Raw genomic sequence first — 19575 nt, 5'->3', positions numbered from 1 at the left:
ACAAGTGGAACAATGAATGCTCCCAACACGGCTGCCTTCTCTTATATGTCTCTTGAGACGACCGAGTGGGGAACTGATAGACAAATCAAACCGTCACTGGGCGGCTCTTGTCGTTGATTGGCTGATGCAGGAGGTTGTGCTTTGCGGTGATTTGCTGAATAGTCATTTTTGAACTAGAGAAAAAAAAACGCCAGCGGGAAAGGTTTCTACCGTATTCGAATTTGCAGCTCCGGCAAGTATTCAGTGCAGACTGCATTTACTGATAAAATTCATTTTCCTTCCCTTTGCTTCATACATAATAGACAAATCCTGTAATAGCACGGAATGCAGGTAAAGAGATTAAAAGTAAATATGTCTCGATAAATTATTTAGCTAAAGACATAATTATAATCTTTTAATTTTTACACTGATTGTATGTATTACACATAGTATCTCTTAGTTCTGGATCGAATTATGTAATTAATCAATAAACGCAGTACCTATACATGGCCACTAGATGGCAGTGTAACATTGAAAGAGCATGCGTTGTGCTCAGTATTTCAATCTACACTTTTGTCTCCAAGTGGCAGCGTCTCTCTCCTATCAGAGTTAGGGGCGTGGTACATTGTGTCCAATCATATCCATCTTTCATCTATAAAGAACTCGGGCTCGCGGCTTTCTAGCCATAGCTCCTGATAACCTTGTGGTAGGTGAGACGCTCAGTTTGACAGAATGGCCCGTACTAAGCAGACAGCCCGTAAATCCACCGGAGGGAAGGCTCCCAGGAAGCAGCTGGCCACCAAGGCTGCCAGGAAAAGCGCTCCCGCTACCGGTGGTGTCAAGAAACCTCACCGTTACCGCCCTGGCACGGTAGCTCTTCGGGAAATCCGTCGCTATCAGAAATCCACTGAGCTGCTGATCCGCAAACTGCCCTTCCAGCGCCTGGTCCGTGAGATCGCCCAGGACTTCAAAACCGACCTGCGCTTCCAGAGCTCTGCTGTCATGGCCTTGCAAGAGGCTAGCGAGGCTTACCTGGTTGGCCTCTTCGAGGATACCAACCTGTGTGCCATCCACGCCAAGAGAGTGACCATCATGCCCAAAGACATCCAGCTGGCTCGCAGGATTAGAGGAGAGCGCGCTTAATGCCATTCTCCTGACCAATCTCTTCATTTCTCCAACCAAAGGCTCTTTTCAGAGCCACTATGTCTTCAACCAAACGAGCTTGTCAATCCCTTCCTCCCGCACCCTTTATTATCCAGGACTATGTTCTTTATTTCTATTGGCTAATCTCCTGCACTTTACTAGCAAACAGGTCCTGCTGTGAGGCATAATAAAGTACATTAACAATAATACAAGCACTTGGAAATAATTATACCTAAAAACAGAACCATTCATCCCATTTTCTATGATTTATATATGTATATTGCTTTTTTTTTTTTCTCCTTGGAGCTAGATAATCATTTTCTCTCTCTCCACCCACCCCAATTCCCAGTTTCAGTCAGAATCCTAACATTTTTGAGAGATTCGTAGCTGTTTAAATGTGCATCAGAAAATGTATAAATAATGAAAGCAGGAAAAAACGAAGAATCTTACCAAGTTTATAAGAACCTAAATCGCTTTTTATTTTTTTATTTTCAATGTCAATTTCAGTATTCTGCTTTCCAACTTCCTACGTTCATTTTGAAAACCACACGGGAAAATCTTTAAAAGATTTGTCGGCATATGCTTTAATAGATCCTTTGTTTCTTTTGTTTTTGAAGGTATGGCATACTTGTTACAATTTGATACTATGTTACTGTGTGCCATTCCAGCCACTGATAAGGTGAATGTGTATTTGATTTTGATTATCCTACCAGGAAAACATGTTTATTAGAAACCTAATTTTGTATATATTTTTTTAAATTTTTTTATTTATTTTATTTAAGTTTCAGTATTATACTTTCCAACGTTCCCTTGTTCGTTTTATACTTGTGGTAGGGGCATAAAAAGGCCCAGGCAAGAGTGTAAGGAGAGTATGACTGTGTAGCAATGTGTAAGAAGAGGAAAAGTCGGTTGAGGTGTGCGGGGAACGTAGCAGTAGACCTGTAAATAAAGAGGGCCTACCAAGTAATGAATAGAGAAAAGTATAAAAGGGAGAGGAGGGTGGGGTCAAGCAACACTAAGAAACGAACGGGACAGGTGGAGGTGAGTAGTGAGCTTAAATAGGGGACCATGCCCATCCCACAACTGCAGGCCAAGCCTTCACATTTGTGGTAGGGGCATAAAAAGGCAGAGGCAAGAGTGTAAGGAGAGCAATGTGTAAGAAGAGGAAAAGTTGGTTGAGGTGTGCCGGAACCGACGTAGCAGTAGGCCTGTAAATAAAGAGGGCCAAAAAGATACAGACTAGAATTTATTACAATCAACAACAGGAAGAGCATGACTTACATGGACATAGTATGAAAAATATGTCTAGGTTCTGTAGTGGTTGTGGTATGAACAGAGTATGTGTAGTTCGAGTGTGAGGAAGTGTAAGTACATAATAGTCTCCCAAATTAACTAGGTGAGACCTCCTGAGGCATTATTGTAGGTTGGTTATGGTAGTAGTGGTAAGTTCACGGGGTCTAAGAAGACCGTAGAAAGCCAGGTAAATGGGAGTTTACTTACATGGTCGGAGTGAAAACATCAGAAAGGTCCAGCATCTAAAATGGAGAACAGTTCGGTCTTCCTAGTGTATGCAGGGAACGGGAGCTGACATTTCCGAAAATCTGTCATGAGGTGAAGAATCAACCAGGAACCGAAGGAGGCAGGCGTGGCAGAATCTCCCCTGCGAGATGGAGTACCAGACCTGGCCGGAGTGTCGGGCAGTAACAAGTGTTCGCCACCTTCCGGTACTTGATCCATGCTAAAAGAAAGAAGCGAGAAATCAGAGCAAGAAAAAGGACCAGAGTAAGTGTAGGACCAGTGTGAGCTGGCCAGCTTGCTAGTGCCGCAAGGCGGCGAAACAATTAAAACTAAGTTGGTGACAGGTGAGGCCCTGCTAGATGCCAAGCGGCTTGAGAGACTCTATCTATGCGTTGACGCGAGGGGATTTCGTGGCCACTGAACGTTGTGGCGGGGTGTCAGCCTCTCGGTGACCAGTAAAGCATAAGACAGAATGGGAGTGACAGGGTAGGCCCTCTCTATGCCACATGCGAGGCAACTAACTATGATTTGGCCCGAGGGGCGTAGTACCTCCGAGTATGAGGATGGGTGTTGGCGTCGCGGGACCACTAACCTAAGGCTAAGAAAGCCAGGGGGAGATAACCTCTATTGGACACCTAAGACTCTGACAGCCAGCCACATCTAGACTAGGTGGGGGGCGAAGTGCGAGACAGGACGTACCTGGGGAAAACATGTAACAAAAACGTAGGGGAGGTATGAGGCAGCAACGTAAGGCAGACCGTACCTGGAGTGTGGAGTAAGCACGTCAGAAACCAGGTGGTCAGGCCGTACAGAGGGAACTAGGAAATAGAACGTGTATTGGGTTACTAAATTAATAGATCAGGGTGGTGCAGTAGACATTGCTTACCTAGATTTCAGTAAGGATTTTGACACTGTTGCACATAGAAGGCTTGTCCATAAACTGAAATCTTGAAGTTTGGATTCCAATATTGTTGAATGGGCAAGGCAGTGGCTGAGTGACAGGCAACAGAGGGTTGTAGTTAATGGAGTATATTCGAGCATGGGCTTGTCACCAGTTGGGTACCTCAGGGATCTGTACCTGGACCCATTCTCTTTAATATTTTTATTAGTGATATTGCAGAAGATATATCTTTTTGCTGACACTACTAAGATATGTAACAGGGTTAATGTTCCAGGAGGGATAAGCAAAATGGCAAATGGTATAGGTAAACTAGAAAAATGGTCAAAGTTGTGGCAACTGACATTGAATGTGGATAAGGGCAAGATAATGCATCTTGGACATAAGATTATTTCTGATGACTCAAAGGTAGGAAGACAATGCTATAGAGCAGCAGGGAGTGCTTGCAGAATGTTTGGTTGTATAGGGAGAGGTATTGGCAGTAGAAAGAGGGAACTGCCCATGCCATTGTACAGAACGGCGACAATAGCCTAGGAACCCTTAACAATAATAATAACGAAGGTGATTGCACAATATTTCAGGAGCTTGAAGACCAAAAGCAGCCGGTGGCACGGCCCCGTTGCTGACAAACCCCGTCAAAAAACGCCTCTTTTGGGGTATTAACAAACACCTGCCTCATAGACGTCTGAATGTTGTTGAGAGTGGTGTAGCGGTATACTCTCGAGGATGGGTTACTACTGCCTGTGGTCGCTCCTTCCATGTTGTGCCCAGCCCTAGAGGGATTAGAGCTGCTAGCCAGTGATTATAGCCGCTTGCAGAAGGGCAATCGTGGTATCACCCAAACACTATTCGAGACCTAGTGAAGGGCGAAAAAAACCCTGTTTATTTCAGGCAAGATACACAGTCTTTATGCACAGACCCCTAGCAACATGAAAACATAAGCCCGCCCAAGCGTCGCTGTCTCTCGGAGATAATGGTATCTCAAGACACAGGAAGCCGAACACACCAAAACCACAAAAATACACACTGTACAGTAACACAACCCTACATGCCATACAATAGCGCCTGGTCTCAGCTATGATCCCTGCAAATAGCGGAGCTATCGGATGTGCAGAGCCCGAGAAATCATCGTACAAAGTCTGGGCTTGAGACTCTGTACATACCCGAAAATAGCTCCACAGAATCACTTGATTTTGTCCGGTGGATTCAAACTTTGCATCTCAACCACGTGATGGCCAATCAGGAGAAAGGCCATGAACCAATTTGCACCAATTGGCACTCAGGGAGGGGAGGTGTTTCGCCGGCAAATGGGTAGAAAGGGCGCCATACCCACATGTGACCACTTGAATGCCTGCATAGTTTTCAGGTTCCCCTGCAGGGGAACGCCCTACCTGCTCCTGAAGGAGCCATAATCACTGTCCAGGGAGGATCCAGGAGCCTCATGCCTGGCCAGCTTCCCCGGCTAGTGATTATGGCTCCTTTAGGAGCAGGTAGGGCGATGCCCCACAGGGGAACGTGAAAGCCATGCGGGCAAGCAAGTGGGATCATGTGGATATAGCACTCAGTGACTGCGTTCATACTTCTTGAGTTTCGGAGGTGTGTCACTGGCCGCGCTGAAGAAAGCCTTAGCCGCAACAGGCTACAGTGGTGTCGCTGGGGGTGGGCATGCCCCCCCCCTACATCATGCTGTGCCCCCCCTTGGGCCCCCTCAAATGCCAGCAACCTGCTGTCCATGTGTTTAAATTCGATTCCCTCGGGCTGTAACAGTGTGTGACAGCCCGAGGGTATGCAGGAGAGAGGAGCTGGAGCGGTGCTGGGGGCTGTCTGTGGCCGGAGGGAGCACTGACAGGCTCCCCGGCACAGGCCGCGCCCCAAATGAAGCCCCACTTCCCGAAAATAAGCCCCGCCCCTGCCGTTAAGCAGCAGCCCATGCTGCTGCTCTGCAAAGGCCAGAAGATGTCTGAGTGTCTGACCCCCAGCAACAGGTAGGCTTGATGTGCTCAGGTGTGTGTGTGTCTCTGCTAGTGAGGAAGCTTGTGTGTGTGTGTATGGACTCAGCAGTCTGTGTGTGTGTGTGTGTGTGGGCTCAGCAGTCTGTGTGTGTGTGTGTATGGACTCAGCAGTCTGTGTGTGTGCGTGTGTATATGGACTCAGCAGTCTGTGTGTGTGCGTGTGTGTGTGTGTATGGACTCAGCAGTCTCTGTGTGTGTGTGTGTGTGTGTGTATGGACTCAGCAGTCTGTGTGTGTATGGACTCATCAGTCTGTGTGTGTGTGTATGGACTCAGCAGTCTGTGTGTGTATGGACTCATCAGTCTGTGTGTGTGTGTGTGTGTGTATGGACTCAGCAGTCTGTGTGTGCGTGTGTATGGACTCAGCCGTCTGTGTGTGTGTGTGTGTGTGTCTGTGTATGGACTCAGCAGTCTGTGTGTGTGTGTGTGTGTGTGTATGGACTCAGCAGTCTGTGTGTGTGTGTATAGACTCAGCAGTCTGTGTGTGTGTGTGTGTGTGTGTATGGACTCAGCAGTCTGTGTGTGTGTGTGTATGGACTCAGCAGTCTGTGTGTGTGTGTGTGTGTGTGTGTATGGACTCAGCAGTCTGTGTATGGACTCATCAGTCTGTGTGTGTGTGTATGTGTGTATGGACTCAGCAGTCTGTGTATGGACTCATCAGTCTGTGTGTGTGTGTATGTGTATATGGACTCAGCAGTCTGTGTGTGTGCGTGTGTGTGTGTATATGGACTCAGCAGTCTGTGTGTGTGTGTGTGTGTGTGTGTGTATGGACTCAGCAGTCTGTGTGTGTGTGTGTGTATGGACTCAGCCGTCTGTGTGTGTGTGTGTGTGTGTGTGTATGGACTCAGCAGAATGTGTATGGACTCATCAGTCTGTGTGTGTGTGTATGTGTGTATGGACTCAGCAGTCTGTGTGTGTGTTTGGACTCAGCAGTCTGTGTGTGTGTGTGTGTGTGTGTGTTTGGACTCAGCAGCAGGGCCGCCATCAGGGCATGACAACCATAACGGTTGTCATGGGCCCGGCGGTCCTGGGGGGCCCGAGCCCCACATTCATTATGTGCACATATATATATCTAGCGATTTTCGCTATATATACGTGCACAGAGGGCGCCCTGCTACCTGTACATTGCAGAGGGGGGCAAAGCAGCACACTCTGTCCTCCTTTCCAGCTGCTCTCTGTCTAACTTTCCTGCGGCCGCCAGAGCGCACAGCACGCAGGCCTGTCTCGCGAGAGTTAGTCAGAGGGGAGCTGGAAAGGAAGACAGTGTGTGTTGCTGGGCCCCCTCTTCAATGTACCGCGGCTGGCACCCTCCACCATGCCACTGGACCAACAGGGAATGCGATCTCCCCCCTCCCTGGCATGGTAAGAACCAGGGAGGGGGGAATAAAATTGAAATATACACACACAAATAAAAAAAATACTACACACACACACATACTAGGTTCACTAAACACACTCTGCACTACACACACACTACATTCACTAAACACACTCTGCACTACACACACACACACACACTACATTCACTAAACATACTCTGCACTACACATACACTACATTCACTAAACACACTCTGCACTCACTACAAACACTACATTTACTAAACACACTGTGCACTACACACACACTACATTCACTAAACACACTTTGCGCTACACACTACATTCACTATACACATTTTGCTCTACACACACACACTACATTCACTATACACATTTTGCACTACACACACTACATTCACTAAACACATTCTGCACTACACATACTCACACTACATTCACTAAACACACTCTGCCCTACACACACACTACATTCACTAAACACACTTTGCACTACATTCACTAAGCACACTTTGCACTACACACACACACACTACATTCACTATACACACACATTTCACTCACTACACACTACATTTACTAAACACGCTCGGTACTACACACACACACACACTACATTCATTAAACACACTTTGCACTACACACAAACACACACACACTGCATTCACTATACACACGTTGCACTCACTAGTTGCATTTTACATTTACTAAACACACTTTGCACTCACTACAAACACACTACATTCACTATACACACTACATTCACTATACACACTACATCCACTACAAAAACACACACTCTGCATTCACTATACACACCTACATTCACTACACACACACTCTGCATCTAATGCATGCATACAAACATTACATACATTACACTAAATGTACAATCTGCATCCACTATACACACTGCATCCATGACACACATACTGCATCCACTATACACACTGCATCCATGACACAAATACCGCATCCACTACACACATTCTACATCCACTATACACACTGCATCCATGACACACATTCTACATCCACTATACACACACACTTCATCCTTGTGGGCGGACTTGGTGCTGGCCCCGGGGGCCCAGATCTTGATCTGTGTCAGGGGCCCTAAAATTTCTGATGGCAGTCCTACTCAGCAGTCTGTGTGTGTGTAAGGACTCAGCAGTCTGTGTGTGTGTGTTTGTGTGTGTGTGTGTATGGACTCAGCAGTCTGTGTGTGTGTATGAACTCAGCAGTCTGTATGTGTGTAAAGACTCAACAATCTGTGTGTGTGTGTGTGTGTGTTTATGGACTCAGCAGTCTCTGCCTGTGTATGGACTCAGCAGCCTGTGTGTCTGTGGGTGTATGGACTCAGCAGTCTGTGCATGTGTATGGATTCAGCAGTCTGTGGGTGTATGGACTCAGCAGTCTGTGGGTGTATGGACTCAGCAGTCTGTGTATGTGTGTGTGTGTCTGTGGACTCAGCAGTCTGTGTGTGTGTATGGAATCAGCAGTATGTGTGTGTGTGTGTGTGTGTCTGTGTATGGACTCAGCAGTCTGTGTGTGTGTGTCTGTGTATGGACTCAGCAGTCTGTGTGTGTATATGGACTCAGCAGTCTGTGTCTGTACTCAGCAGTCTGTATGTCTGTGTGTGTGTGTATGGACTCAGCAGTCTGTATGTCTGTGTGTGTGTGTATGGACTCAGCAGTCTGTGTGTGTGTATGGAATCAGCAGTATGTGTGTGTGTGTGTCTGTGTATGGACTCAGCAGTCTGTGTGTGTGTGTGTCTGTGTATGGACTCAGCAGTCTGTGTGTGTATATGGACTCAGCAGTCTGTGTGTACGTGTATAAATCAGCCTGTGTGCATTCAGCAACGCCTGTGTGCATTCAGAAATCTGTGTGTGTGTGTGTGTGTGTGTGTGTGTGTATGTATTCACACCTCTGCCGGTAAGTCTTGCATAATGCCGACCTCTGTGTATTGATGGCTCCGCCGGCGACTCTACCAGCCACAGTCCGGCCGGTATTTGCCGTGGTGCTAACCTGGTGCGGCTGTACTAGGGTCAGAGTGCCCCTCGTGTCTCTTAGCCCCTGAGCCTCCTTGCCATTTATTTTGACAACTTGCCTATGCTCGGCATGGCTGTCCTCCACAGCTTGTACCGGGGCCATCTCATGAAGCACTGGCCAAATTTCCTGGGTTGCGCCTGGACCACCCCCGTAACGGTTTCCCTCTTCACAGTGGGCTCCGGCTCAGGGCTGGTTAGATGGGGGTCAGTTCCACTCCATCCGGATTTGCTGGGGGCAGTTGTTCCTGTAATGCCTGGGCTGTTTACAAGGGTAAACAGCGAGGGTTGGTGCGATGTGGCTCTACTGTGGTAGCCATGGGGTGCTGTGTGGAGGGCTGGGGGTTATAGGGTTGAGGTAGTGGGGTGTGGGGCCGAGGGAGGCAGTGACAGTATGTGGAGGGTGTAGTGTGACAGTGTGTGTGAGGGGGTAGTGTGACAACTTGGGGCAGTGCCATTGTGGGGGAGGGAGTAGTCTGATAGTGTGGGGCAATGACAGTGTGAGGCAGTGTGACAGTGTGGGACAATGACATTGTAGGAGTGGGGCAGTGACATTGTGGTGTAGGGGACAGTGTGTGTTGGGAGTGGCAGTGTGACAGCTTGCGGCAGTGACATTGTGGTGGAGGGGGCAGCGTGACAGTGTATGTTGGGAGTTGGCAGTGCGACAGCTTGGGGCCTGTGACATTGTGGTGGAGGGGACAGTGTGTGTTTGGAGGCGGCAGTGTGACAGCTTGGGTAAGTGACATTGTGGGGGAGGGAGTAGTCTAACAGTGTGGGGCAGTGGGACAGTGACACTGTGGGCAATGGGACAGTGACAATGTGATGGAGGGGGCAGTGTGACAACTTGGGGCAGTTATATTGTGGGAGAGGGAGTAGTCTGACAGTGTGGGACAGTGACAGTGTGGACAATGGGACAGTGACATTGTGAAGGAGCAGCAGAGCCACTTGATGAGGGTGCAGAGACATGCGACTAGAAAGTGGGGCTACATCGCGAGTAGTTGGCAAGCCGTGAATGCGGCAGCAAATCACTAGATGGAACATTTCTGTCTCAATTTGACTTCCATTATGTCATGCACATCGGGCAACTGCCCTGAATCAGCCATGCGGAAGTCAATTCCGCTATTGCACAATATTTTTTTCATAACTCCATGGGAGCTGAATTGTACCCTTGGGGGTAAGCTTATCTTGGGTTGGGAAATCCATGCCAACCAATAGGAGAAGGAGCTGCCATTCAAACTTGTTTGCGCCATTTATCACGATTGGTCGGCGAGCCCTCAAGGGCTTAGCTTGTAACTCCTCCCCTCTGTGAGTGCTGATTGGTTGCTGCATGGTTTAGGCGTGTAGTTTGACTCTACAGGCCTAAACCAAGTGGAACTATTTGTGAGAATGTACAGAGTGTTAAGCCCAGACTTTATATGATGATTTCTCTGGCTCTGTACATCCGATCGCCCCGCTATTTGCAGGGATTATAGCTGGGACCAGGAGCTATTTGGTGATGTATGGCATGGGGTTGTGTTACTGTATTGGGTGAGTTTTGGGTTTTTTGTGTGTTCGGCTTCCTGTGTCCGGGAGATACCATTATCTCCCAGACACAGCGATGCCTGTGCATAAATACTTTGTATCTTTCCTACAATAAACAGTTCTTGTTTACCCTTCCCTAAGTCTCGACTAGTGTTTGGGTGATACCACGCTTGCCTTCCTGCAAAATACTATAATCACTGGTTTGCAGCTATAATCACTCTAGGACTGGGCACAACTAGGAAGGGGCGACCACAGGCGGTAGTAACCCATTCTCGAGAGGGTATACCGCCACATCACCCTCCGCTAAAGGGAACATTGAAAAGCTCCTGTAGGATCTACAAGCGGTTAGGAAAGCAGACCTAGCAGAAAGCAAACTGAAATAGGCAGCCTGAATCGACTCATTAGCGACGTTAAATACCGAGAGGAGGAACGAGAGGGACTACTGACTGTGACCCATACACAAACGATAAGATCTCCCAACAGGTCCAGAGGCTTAACCGCACAGTACCATCACTGGAAGCACAACATCGACATAAAAATATCTGGTCCTGAGGGGCACAAGAAACAGTGGGCCCAGATGCCCACTCCACTGTTGATATGGAGGACTTTCATATTAAAATATTTGATGATGGGGGCAGGGCCAGGCCGCCGAGCGAGATGGTCGCATGTCAGACCAGCTCCCGAAATTTACAACGGAAGAACAAGCAATCAGTTTATTTTGGCATAAAAAGTTGACAAAAATCAGTGAAACACATCGGGTGGAGAGTACCGGACCCAGGGTGAGGCTGGCCCGACCGGTTTCAGTCCCCTGGGGGATGAATCCTCACTGGCATCAACGAGGCCTACTCCGGCGGTGAGTGGGGCAGACGGTCGCTGCCCCGCTATCCTGCTCATCGGTGCTCAGACAGGAGCCAGACCCGTGGAGCTGTGGCCCCGTTCCCCCCCCCCCCATGGACCGGGGGGGTGATCCCGGTCCCCACCCCCGCATGCCCCGACCATCCCGGGAGCAGCAGCAGGGCCGCCTGGATCCAGCACCAAAGCGCAGCGTGCAAGATGGCGGAGACCAAGGATGCTGGCACCAAAACCGGCAGTGAGGCTCAGAAGCGACCCACACCGCTCCCCCTGCACAGAATAAACTTGCGGGCAGCACCGGCTAGAAGCGGCACCTTCACAAGAGACCACAGAGCGCAGAGTCCACCTTTAAAATGGCGGAGACTGCATGCCCAGCTATCCATGCCCGAGGGCTGACTGAGGCACCCTCCCTTCTGACTTCTCAAGGACGGACTGCCGAAGGACGCCAAGCAGGAACAGGCGAGCACATCCTCATACCCCACTAGCCTCACTACAGAGGGACAACAACTTAACCTTACCTTCCACACTGCATGCGGGCCAACGAACGCGGATTAACCACCTACAGCCACCATACTGTACACGATGATCGGCACGGCAACAGGGACTCTTTTCCCGCCTAAGACAGACACTCGTCTGGATCGCCCATACAGGGACTGCCACCATACGAACATGACACACATCGGGACTATAACTACCATAGCAGTCCTTATATCCCCTTTTATTTAAATGCTTCGAGATATATTTAGGGGGGTCCCTTGGCAGGCGACCACTGACTGCCCATCAAAAGTGTACTCACAAGGGTAATTCCATCTCCTGAAAGAGTAACTATGCGGCTGTTAATATACATATATTTGTGTGTACCTAACATTAATGCAGAGCACTGTATATCACCTAGCCTAACATACCCTCATTTTGTTATAGCTATCCTTGACTACAATACAATTGGTAGTCAGTGGTCTTTATTATATAATATGTCTGTCTAGCATGTAACCTAACGTTTAATAATTAACCTGTCCCAACCGAGTACAGCCTTGCATGTAAGCTACTATACGTTGACAGTATTAAGTCGAGAAGACAACCGTATTAAAGCGAGAGATAACCGTATTAAAGCGAGAGATAACCGTATTAAGGCGAGAGATAACAGTATTAAAGCGAGAGATAACAATATTAAAGCGAGAGGAAACAGTATCAATGCGAGAGATTACAGTATTAAAGCAAGAGATAACAGTATTTAGCCACAGCATGTTACTATATATATATAAAATGAGGTTGATAATCATAGGAGACTTTGTCAATATGTTATGGCGACCCCATCCTGTACAACTCTTGAACGTCTCCCTCTCTTTTTTCTGTACCCCCATAATCACATGCCTCAACAAAAATAAAGAATTTAAAAAATAAATAAAATATTTGATGATTTGCCATTCTCCGTCCTGATGGAGTGGCGAAGATGCAGGTACTCTGGTGGTGGGTGCCTCAAGGAGATTCTGTGTCAACACTGTCGGCTGGAGAGTCACTTGCACCCTTCAATTGACGCCTCTACGACTATCGAGGGTGAATGTAGATCCACCCAAAGCCGTAATCAGTCTGAGACGAGGTGGTGAGGAGAAGAGCCAAGACCCTCTATAAACCACCCGGCCTGGCATATGGGTTGCATTGGGGCTGTTTGTTTTCCCAGACACACTGTCTATTTGACACAACCTGCTTTTATTTTTGGTTTTACAGTAATGCATTTTTTCTTTTGTACTTACCTTGTGAAAGTTAATGTTGTACTTTTCCTGTGAGAGGGAGGGTATTTAAATAGCTGGGAATGATGGCCTGTGGGCGAGGGAACCTGTGTGTAAGCCAGGTGTGGGAAAGGTGGCCTGTAGTGACCCTAATTGAGACTACCCCTCCTCTACCATTTTGCACCAGTGGGCTTACCTAGAGGACAGAAGGCTGTTTTAAAGGAAATCTAGGCTGCCCATGGGTTGGGTCTGTGGACCGTGAATAGTCCAGCCCCACAATGAGGTCTCAGTGAAAACCATTTTTAGAAAAAGTCGCTTGGCTTTGAGAATATTATCTCGAGTGGTATATAAAATCCCTTGCCGTGTGAATGTGTGCATGCATGTCCTGATGTGTGGATGGAGGCAGTTAGCTGACCCACTGTGCAAGGGAGAAGAAAATAGGGAGGAGGCCCAGGCTTTGATGATTGACCCTCAACCTCATGTTGATTAGATTTGCCTCATTTCTAGTGATATGAAAGTATACAAATTTAAGCCTACTAGAATTTACAAAATATGGGAAAGCTATGACTTTATGTGTCTTACTTGAATGATACCACATCAAGAATAAATATATATTTATTTATTTTTTTTTAAAGGGGGAGGGGAGAGGGTTTTTGGTTCATCTATATTTTTAGTGTTTAGAAATATGGAAAACAAAATAAACAACGTAGTACAATTAAAGCAGAACAGTAATACATTTCCAAAAGGTTTGTACATGTGAAGGAGAGCACATCCCAAAATACAGCATGAAATCTTACAATACTACTTACTTAGACCTATCTTGGCAATACGGAATTTAGTTACACCGTATGGCATACTGGCTTATTTTGAAGCAGGAGAGGACCCCCACATGGCCATATGGTGTGACTAAATCCCACCTAGGAGAAATCTGACTGGCTTTGGAGTTGAGATTTTTTTTTTTTGTGGCATGATTGGAAGTCACTTGAAATTGGAATTTGCCGCCCTCTTTTGCATTACCAGTAGAAAGAGAGGCATGCTCATTCACTAAAACCTGAATTATAAAATTGAGGCAAAAAAACCCCAAAAGATCTCAAGTTTAATTGAATCTACCGATGTGTGAAAATCGGGATGGATTGGAGTCTTTACTTCCTTCCACCTTATAATGATATGCAGCACTTTCCTATTGTTCACAATAGTGACTTAACTATTAATCCGCTTTTGATCGATTTCTTGTGTTTCACTAAAGACTCCCCAGTGTATAACAAGTAGTAATAGCAATGGTTAGAAAGGGAAAGTCCGCTAGGTGTGTTTTAATGGAAATTTGAAAAGCATCACTTAGTTCGTTAGCCGAATTACAGAGACTGTAAAAAAGAGGTATTAGACCCTTAAATACTAAATTCCCTTTGACGTGTCACTGTAGTGAATAACCGTATAAGAATGTAGCAAGACAGTGATCACCTCCATACAGTCATATATCAGTGTGAGCTCTTTCTGGGGATTGTGGGTGGCTCTTAAAAGAGCCTTTGTGTAAGTTTGGGAGCTGAGGGACAGTGGAGTTACTTGCTCTTGGCTGGCTTGTGGCTGTCGGTTTTCTTGGGCAGTAAAACAGCCTGGATATTGGGCAATACCCCACCCTGGGCTATGGTGACCCCTCCGAGCAGTTTGTTGAGCTCCTCGTCGTTGCGCACAGCGAGCTGCAGATGGCGGGGGATGATGCGGGTCTTCTTGTTGTCTCGGGCTGCATTCCCAGCCAGTTCCAGGATCTCGGCGGTCAGATACTCCAGCACTGCAGCCAGATAGACCGGAGCTCCGGCTCCAACCCGCTCGGCATAATTGCCCTTTCTGAGCAGCCTGTGGACACGGCCGACTGGGAACTGCAGACCTGCTCTGGATGATCGGGTCTTGGCTTTAGCCCTGACTTTGCCGCCCTGTTTGCCTCTTCCTGACATTTTCAAAACGAAATCGAATTATCGTCTAGACCTTGGCGCCCCCTGCACGGCTATTTATACCATCTCAGATACCGCGAGCTCTAATCTAATTGGTTGCATTTTAAAGCCACCAATCAGCGTCCGACTCAGAAAGTAACCAATCGCTGTAGGTTACCGCGTTCCATGCTCAATGCTCTTACTGAACGAACCAATAGAAAATGCACACAGGTCAGGCTTTACTGCCAGGGCTTCTATATATAGAGCAGCTGGGGAACGTGTTCCTTATTCTGTTGGAAATTTCGTAAGATTTCTCTGATCATCATGCCTGAACCAGCCAAGTCCGCTCCCGCACCCAAGAAGGGCTCTAAAAAAGCCGTGACCAAGACCCAGAAGAAGGATGGGAAGAAGCGCAGAAAGAGCAGGAAGGAGAGCTATGCCATCTACGTGTACAAGGTGCTGAAACAGGTCCACCCCGACACCGGTATCTCCTCCAAGGCCATGGGGATCATGAACTCCTTTGTCAATGATATCTTCGAGCGCATCGCAGGGGAAGCCTCCCGTCTGGCTCACTATAACAAGCGCTCCACCATCACCTCCCGGGAGATCCAGACCGCTGTACGGCTCTTACTGCCCGGAGAGCTGGCCAAACACGCCGTGTCTGAGGGCACCAAGGCAGTGACCAAGTACACCAGCGCCAAGTAAAGACCCGTCACCCAAACTCTAATAACACAAAGGCTCTTCTAAGAGCCACCCACACAATCCACGAGAGAGCTGTGACTATATTACGAGAGTATTCTCTATGTGCGAAATGTAAAAAGTAATCGATTGTCGCGTTACACTATTTCAATTTTGAAATCTTCTTCAAGCTAAAATAAATTGTAAAACACTCTCAATGGCAGAACCTATAGTGTAACATTTATTCTGCTGGTTATAAAGTATACTAAAAGATACAACAGCCTGAAACTATTATAATGTATCAATCTAGCTTACACATGAAACGTGTTTCCATTCACACTCCTCTCTCACAAATTATACAATGCTGCCATCTCGTGTATACAGATTGCAATGGTTACTTTTTGTTTAATACATATCATGGATCAAACCAGCAATATCAATCTCAATGAATACTTTATAAATTAAAATTAGGAGTTTGGTGGGTCTGTTTCCCTCTTATAATGTATTTATTACCAAATTTATACATTCAGCGTTCTCTGCATGGCGTTTTTAAAGCGGGAAAGTCGGTTACAAAATGGCGAAGTTTAAATCCTGCACGATATAGTCCCCCTGCTGGCTCTGTCACAGCAGCTTTTTGTTCTTCCACTTTCCTCTCCCGCCATTTCCTGGCCACATACTGATTGCAGTTTCATTAAGCAGTATTTTGTGATGATAAAATGCATATAGTTTAACCCTTTCATACTCAGGTGGAAACGACTGCCATATAATTTGTATGGACTGTGATGCTTAGAGAATTCTAATGATTCCTCAAACTATAATTATCACAGTATAGAATGTCTAGTTTTAGGTCTGTTTCGAGGTGTATAAAGTCAGTATGCAGCATGTTTTCCATATAAAAAGCGGGAATGGCTGCTTCGATCACAGCAGCTTTTCTCTCCGGCCGTTTTAGATCACATACTGACTGCAGTTTAGTGCAGAGAGGATTCTAGTCTTACTAACAAGGAAGACTTTAACCCTCTCAGCCTCCAATGCCCTTATTTCATGTTTTATGAGAGCATTGCATTCAAACAGAAAACGAAGCAGGATATTCGGGGAAACATAAGGCAACATTATATGGATAGGAAACACATTGGAGTTTGTGTTACCGGAAGGCTACTCTGTAATTTCTCGTTCTCCAATATGTTGTAGGGAGCATTGAGACAGCCGAGCCATCCTGGTGGAATTATAGCCTTATGAGGGAAGGAGTGGGCGGCTCTGAAAAGAGCCTTTGGTTTGAATGAATTATCGAACATCAGCCGAAACGTTTAACCTCCGAAACCGTAGAGAGTGCGGCCCTGGCGTTTCAGCGCGTACACCACGTCCATGGCGGTGACCGTCTTCCTCTTGGCGTGCTCGGTGTATGTGACGGCATCGCGGATAACGTTCTCCAGGAAGACTTTCAGCACTCCTCGAGTCTCCTCGTAAATGAGGCCGGAGATTCGCTTGACACCTCCTCTGCGAGCCAAACGGCGGATAGCCGGTTTAGTGATCCCCTGGATGTTATCACGGAGCACCTTCCTGTGCCGCTTGGCACCACCTTTACCGAGCCCTTTCCCTCCTTTACCGCGACCAGACATTCTGAGCTGAGACAAGTGGAACAATGAATGCTCCCAACACGGCTGCCTTCTCTTATATGTCTCTTGAGACGACCGAGTGGGGAACTGATAGACAAATCAAACCGTCACTGGGCGGCTCTTGTCGTTGATTGGCTGATGCAGGAGGTTGTGCTTTGCGGTGATTTGCTGAATAGTCATTTTTGAACTAGAGAAAAAAAAACGCCAGCGGGAAAGGTTTCTACCGTATTCGAATTTGCAGCTCCGGCAAGTATTCAGTGCAGACTGCATTTACTGATAAAATGTTTCATTTTCCTTCCCTTTGCTTCATACATAATAGACAAATCCTGTAATAGCACGGAATGCAGGTAAAGAGATTAAAAGTAAATATGTCTCGATAAATTATTTAGCTAAAGACATAATTATAATCTTTTAATTTTTACACTGATTGTATGTATTACACATAGTATCTCTTAGTTCTGGATCGAATTATGTAATTAATCAATTAACGCAGTACCTATACATGGCCACTAGATGGCAGTGTAACATTGAAAGAGCATGCGTTGTGCTCAGTATTTCAATCTACACTTTTGTCTCCAAGTGGCAGCGTCTCTCTCCTATCAGAGTTAGGGGCGTGGTACATTGTGTCCAATCATATCCATCTTTCATCTATAAAGAACTCGGGCTCGCGGCTTTCTAGCCATAGCTCCTGATAACTTTGTGGTAGGTGAGACGCTCAGTTTGACAGAATGGCCCGTACTAAGCAGACAGCCCGTAAATCCACCGGAGGGAAGGCTCCCAGGAAGCAGCTGGCCACCAAGGCTGCCAGGAAAAGCGCTCCCGCTACCGGTGGTGTCAAGAAACCTCACCGTTACCGCCCTGGCACGGTAGCTCTTCGGGAAATCCGTCGCTATCAGAAATCCACTGAGCTGCTGATCCGCAAACTGCCCTTCCAGCGCCTGGTCCGTGAGATCGCCCAGGACTTCAAAACCGACCTGCGCTTCCAGAGCTCTGCTGTCATGGCCTTGCAAGAGGCTAGCGAGGCTTACCTGGTTGGCCTCTTCGAGGATACCAACCTGTGTGCCATCCACGCCAAGAGAGTGACCATCATGCCCAAAGACATCCAGCTGGCTCGCAGGATTAGAGGAGAGCGCGCTTAATGCCATTCTCCTGACCAATCTCTTCATTTCTCCAACCAAAGGCTCTTTTCAGAGCCACTATGTCTTCAACCAAACGAGCTTGTCAATCCCTTCCTCCCGCACCCTTTATTATCCAGGACTATGTTCTTTATTTCTATTGGCTAATCTCCTGCACTTTACTAGCAAACAGGTCCTGCTGTGAGGCATAATAAAGTACATTAACAATAATACAAGCACTTGGAAATAATTATACCTAAAAACAGAACCATTCATCCCATTTTCTATGATTTATATATGTATATTGCTTTTTTTTTTTCTCCTTGGAGCTAGATAATCATTTTCTCTCTCTCCACCCACCCCAATTCCCAGTTTCAGTCAGAATCCTAACATTTTTGAGAGATTCGTAGCTGTTTAAATGTGCATCAGAAAATGTATAAATAATGAAAGCAGGAAAAAACGAAGAATCTTACCAAGTTTATAAGAACCTAAATCGCTTTTTATTTTTTTATTTTCAATGTCAATTTCAGTATTCTGCTTTCCAACTTCCTACGTTCATTTTGAAAACCACACGGGAAAATCTTTAAAAGATTTGTCGGCATATGCTTTAATAGATCCTTTGTTTCTTTTGTTTTTGAAGGTATGGCATACTTGTTACAATTTGATACTATGTTACTGTGTGCCATTCCAGCCACTGATAAGGTGAATGTGTATTTGATTTTGATTATCCTACCAGGAAAACATGTTTATTAGAAACCTAATTTTGTATATATTTTTTTAAATTTTTTTATTTATTTTATTTAAGTTTCAGTATTATACTTTCCAACGTTCCCTTGTTCGTTTTATACTTGTGGTAGGGGCATAAAAAGGCCCAGGCAAGAGTGTAAGGAGAGTATGACTGTGTAGCAATGTGTAAGAAGAGGAAAAGTCGGTTGAGGTGTGCGGGGAACGTAGCAGTAGACCTGTAAATAAAGAGGGCCTACCAAGTAATGAATAGAGAAAAGTATAAAAGGGAGAGGAGGGTGGGGTCAAGCAACACTAAGAAACGAACGGGACAGGTGGAGGTGAGTAGTGAGCTTAAATAGGGGACCATGCCCATCCCACAACTGCAGGCCAAGCCTTCACATTTGTGGTAGGGGCATAAAAAGGCAGAGGCAAGAGTGTAAGGAGAGCAATGTGTAAGAAGAGGAAAAGTTGGTTGAGGTGTG

General features: G+C 46.5%; 4 protein-coding genes across 4 annotated transcripts; 2 read left to right on the top strand and 2 right to left on the bottom strand.

The window, feature by feature from the left end:
* The first annotated feature begins 711 nt into the window (after positions 1-711).
* On the top strand, positions 712-18391 carry LOC134566071 (uncharacterized). The gene is made up of 4 exons (XM_063425781.1): positions 712-1114; positions 1740-1801; positions 15430-15662; positions 17980-18391. The coding sequence occupies exons 1-4, from the start codon at positions 712-714 to the stop codon at positions 18389-18391; spliced, it is 1110 nt and encodes a 369-aa protein (XP_063281851.1).
* Positions 14593-14985, bottom strand: LOC134614324 (histone H2A type 2-B). Its single transcript, XM_063457974.1, has one exon. It carries the CDS (start codon positions 14983-14985, stop codon positions 14593-14595), a length of 393 nt encoding a protein of 130 aa, XP_063314044.1.
* Positions 15286-15666, top strand: LOC134614325 (histone H2B 1.1). Its single transcript, XM_063457975.1, has one exon. The coding sequence runs from the start codon at positions 15286-15288 to the stop codon at positions 15664-15666; it is 381 nt and encodes a 126-aa protein (XP_063314045.1).
* On the bottom strand, positions 16944-17255 carry LOC134614326 (histone H4). The gene has a single exon (XM_063457977.1). It carries the CDS (start codon positions 17253-17255, stop codon positions 16944-16946), a length of 312 nt encoding a protein of 103 aa, XP_063314047.1.
* Positions 18392-19575: the final 1184 nt, after the last annotated feature.

The sequence above is a fragment of the Pelobates fuscus genome, chromosome 6 (assembly GCF_036172605.1).
Source record: "Pelobates fuscus isolate aPelFus1 chromosome 6, aPelFus1.pri, whole genome shotgun sequence".
Lineage (NCBI taxonomy): Eukaryota > Metazoa > Chordata > Amphibia > Anura > Pelobatidae > Pelobates > Pelobates fuscus.
The sequence above is the reverse complement of the archived record's forward strand: the minus strand, read 5'-3'. Positions and strand labels throughout refer to the sequence as shown.

Bases quoted from the DNA above. Each gene is read 5' to 3' on its own strand.
- LOC134566071 (XM_063425781.1), top strand. From the start codon at position 712: ATGGCCCGTACTAAGCAGACAGCCCGTAAATCCACCGGAGGGAAGGCT. The intron at 1,802-15,429 runs GTGAATGTGTAT...GTGCTGAAACAG, and splicing joins CCATTCCAGCCACTGATAAG to GTCCACCCCGACACCGGTAT. The intron at 15,663-17,979 runs GTAAAGACCCGT...TCAGTTTGACAG, and splicing joins ACCAAGTACACCAGCGCCAA to AATGGCCCGTACTAAGCAGA.
- LOC134614324 (XM_063457974.1), bottom strand. From the start codon at position 14,985: ATGTCAGGAAGAGGCAAACAGGGCGGCAAAGTCAGGGCTAAAGCCAAG.
- LOC134614325 (XM_063457975.1), top strand. From the start codon at position 15,286: ATGCCTGAACCAGCCAAGTCCGCTCCCGCACCCAAGAAGGGCTCTAAA.
- LOC134614326 (XM_063457977.1), bottom strand. From the start codon at position 17,255: ATGTCTGGTCGCGGTAAAGGAGGGAAAGGGCTCGGTAAAGGTGGTGCC.